Consider the following 3,544-nt stretch of genomic DNA (forward strand, 5'->3'; position numbering starts at 1 on the left):
CTAGCACGCGCCTATAGTTCCAGCTACTTGGAAGGCTGAGGCGGAAGGATCGCCGGAGCCCAGTAGGTCGAGGCTGCGGTGGCCGGAGCGGCCACTGCCCTCCAGTCTGGGTGATGGAGTGAGACCCCAACTCAAAAAAATATATAAATAAATAAATAAAACAACTTGAAAACCTCTAAATTAGACAAAACTACTTTCCTCTTAACAAAACTGCATTCCCATGCCTTCTTATAACCTATTACCAACACATATCTTATTTTCGTTATACATTTTGCATGTAAAATTATTTCTCTTACACCTGAGAGCTTTATTTATTTATTTATTCTTGGAGTAGAAGTCTCACTCTGTCACCCAGGTTAAAGTGCAGTGGCACACTCACAGCCACCGCGGCCTCAACCTGCTGGGCTTAGGTGACCCTTATGCTTTAGCCTTCCAAGTAGCTGGAACCACAAGCATGCACCATCATGTCTGGCTAATTTTTTAATTTATTGTAGAGATGAGATCTCATCAAGTTGCCCAAGCTGGTTTTGAAACCTTGGGTTCAGGCAATCCTCTCACCTCTGCCTCCCAAAGTGCTGGGATTACAGGTGTAAGCCACCACACCTAGCTACTTAAATTACATATATTAGTTAAACCGTTAACTCTCAGTGATTCTTTTTTTTTTTTTTTTTTTTTTTGGTGAAAAACATAGGAGTCAAGCAATTTTAATTATGTACCAAATGTATAATTGAAGACAAAAGACAATGCCTGGAGCTAGGCTTCATTATATCTTAATAGGACAAACTAAAGCCACCACTTACAGACAACTTAAACAAGTACCAAAAGTATTACAGAAGCAAAGTTTTGTATCTTAAAACAATTAGCAGAAATAGTATGGGACTGAGAGAACAATAGTCTCAGACAAAACGTCTAAATTCTAAAGATATTGTATTTTACCAATAATTTTTTTCTTTTTAAATTATTTTAATTTATTTATGTATTAATTTATTTTTGAGTTGAAGTCTCACTCTGTTGCCCAGACTAGAGTGTAGTGGCACACTCATTCATGACCACCCAGCATCAACCTGCTGGGCTCCAGTGATCCTTCTGCCTCAGCCTTGCAAGTAGCCGGAACTACAGGCACACGCTACCATGCCTGGTTAATTTTTTGATTTATTGTAGAGACGAGGTCTCACCATGTTGCCCGGGCTGGTCTTGAACCTGCAGGCTCAGGCAATTCTCTCACCTCAACCTCCTAAAGTGCTGGAATTACGGGCTTGAGTCACCGTGCCCTGCCTATTTGATTTTTAAAATGTGGGGTACAAACGAGAGTTAGGTACGTACATGGTCATCATACAGGTAATGTGTGGATACCATTATATTTTACCAATAATTTTAAAATTATCTTTTTTACTAAAGTCACATTAACTAAGACATTTGAGCTAAAGTTTCTAATTTTCTGATAAAACATTTTATGCAAGTACTTGCTTTTTCTTTTTTTTTTTTTTGAGTTGGAGTTTCACTCTGTCGCCCAGGCTGGAGTGCAATGGAATGCTCACAGCCTCCGCAGCCTCGACCTGCTGGGCTCCAGAGATCCTTCCACCTCAGCCTTCCAAGTAGCTGAAACTATAGGCACATGCCACCATGCCTGGCTAATTTATTTATTTATTATTGAAATAAGGTCTTGCAAGTTGTCCAGGCTGGTCTTGAACCCATGGGCTCAGGCAATCCTCTCACCTTGACCTAATGAAGTGCTGGGATTATAGGCATGAGCCACCGCGAACTTGCTTTTTCCTTAAGCCAAATAATTAGGGATATTTCATAGAATTCACATATATACATACAGACACACAGAAGCAGGTTTTATAGATTTATAAAATTCTCCTTTTGCCAGTTTCAAAAGTTGTTTTCTTTCCTCAATTTAGATTATCTTTTAAAGTACCTGTTTCATTGCTTTAAGCAACCTTAAATTTGCATTTCTGAAGAAACAACTCTTAGGTAAAATAAGATAGAGAATTTATATTTAAAAGCACAAAATGAAGATACCAGACTTGAATATTATGCCATAATTTGCTTACATTAATAAAAAAAATGATATAAGTAAAAGTAATTAAAATGATCAGGAAAAGCACTTTAAACAGAATGTAAAACAATGCAAAGGAGGACAGAGGTTTAGCCCTGATAGAAATCTGTTTGTAACTCTTGAGGTTCCATAAGGTAAACAGAGGTTCTCCCTGAAAAAAGGAGTCTCTGAAGCCATTTCTGTTTTCCTTAAGGCAGTGGTCCTCAATCTCTTTGTCATCAGGGACTGGTTTTGTAGAAGAAAATTTTTCCTTTTTTTTTTTTTTTTTTTTCTGAGTCGGAGTTTCACTCTGTCACCCAGGCTGGAGGGCAGTGGCACGCTCCTGGCCACCGCAGCCTCGACCTGCTGGGCTCAGGTGGTCCTTCTGCCTCAGCCTTCGAAGTAGCCGAAACTACAGGCGCATGCTACTACACTCGGCTAGTTTTTGATTTATTGTAGAGATGAAGTTTTGCCAAGTTGCCCGGGCAGGTCTCGAACCCTCAGGCTCAGGCAATCCACTCGCCTCAGCCTCCCAAAGTGCTAGGATTACAGGCTGAGCCACCAAACCCGGCCAGAAGACAATTTTTTCATGGACTGGGGTGGGAAGTGTTTGGGGATGATTCAAGCACATAATGTTTTATTGTGCACTTTATTTCTATTATTATTACATTGTAATATGTAATGAAATAATTACATAAACTGGGCTGGGTGGCTCAGCCTGTAATCCCGCGCTTTGGGAGCCTGAGGTGAGTGAATTGCCTGAGCACACAGGTTTGAGATCCGCCTGGGCAACTTGTTGAGACCTCATCTCTACAATAAATCAAAAATTAGAGAGTGTGGTCAGGCGGCTCGGACCGAGCAGGGCTTTCCTTACCCCAGTGGATTTTGTAAAGGGTATACTGCCAGTCTCTTCTGTTCACCATGGCTTCTTCTGATATTCAGGTGAAAGAACTGGAGAAGCGTGCCTCAGGCCAGGCTTTTGAGCTTATTCTCAGCCCTCAGTCAAAAGAATCTGTTCCAGAATTCCCCCTTTCCCCTCCAAAGAAGAAGGATCTTTCCCTGGAGGAAATTCAGAAGAAATTAGAAGCTGCAGAAGAAAGACGCAAGTCCCATGAAGCGGAAGTCTTGAAGCAGCTTGCTGAGAAACGAGAGCATGAGAAAGAAGTGCTCCAGAAAGCAGCAGAGGAAAACAACAACTTCAGTAAAATGGTGGAGGAGAAACTGACCCACAAGATGGAAGCTAACAAAGAGAACCGAGAGGCACAAATGGCTGCCAAACTGGAGCGTTTGCGAGAGAAGGATAAGCACGTTGAAGAAGTGCGGAAGAACAAAGAATCCAAAGATCCTGCTGATGAGACTGAGGCTGACTAATTTGTTCAGAGAACTGACTTTCTCCCCCTCCCCTTCCTAAATATCCAAAGACTGTACTGGCCAGTGTCATTTTATTTTTTCCCTCCTGACAAACATTCTAGAAGCTGATGTAGACTGTATAGGTAGATCCAG

General features: G+C 41.4%; 1 protein-coding gene across 2 annotated transcripts in view; it reads left to right on the forward strand.

Annotated features, from left to right (window-relative positions):
* The first annotated feature begins 2,869 nt into the window (after positions 1–2,869).
* LOC103270080 (stathmin) overlaps positions 2,870–3,544 on the forward strand; it is a 974-nt gene continuing 299 nt past the window's right edge. The window contains exons 1-2 of one of the 2 annotated variants that reach the window (XM_021717384.1): positions 2,873–3,280; positions 3,326–3,519. In XM_021717384.1, coding sequence (XP_021573059.1) covers positions 2,963–3,280; positions 3,326–3,412 — 405 coding nt within the window. In that variant the 5' untranslated portion in view covers positions 2,873–2,962 and the 3' untranslated portion in view covers positions 3,413–3,519. The other variant, XM_008067624.1, reaches the window with a different exon arrangement.

This window comes from Carlito syrichta, unplaced genomic scaffold, assembly GCF_000164805.1.
Source record: "Carlito syrichta isolate Samal-C Ts95f unplaced genomic scaffold, Tarsius_syrichta-2.0.1 Scaffold309724, whole genome shotgun sequence".
NCBI classification, from domain to species: Eukaryota; Metazoa; Chordata; class Mammalia; order Primates; family Tarsiidae; genus Carlito; species Carlito syrichta.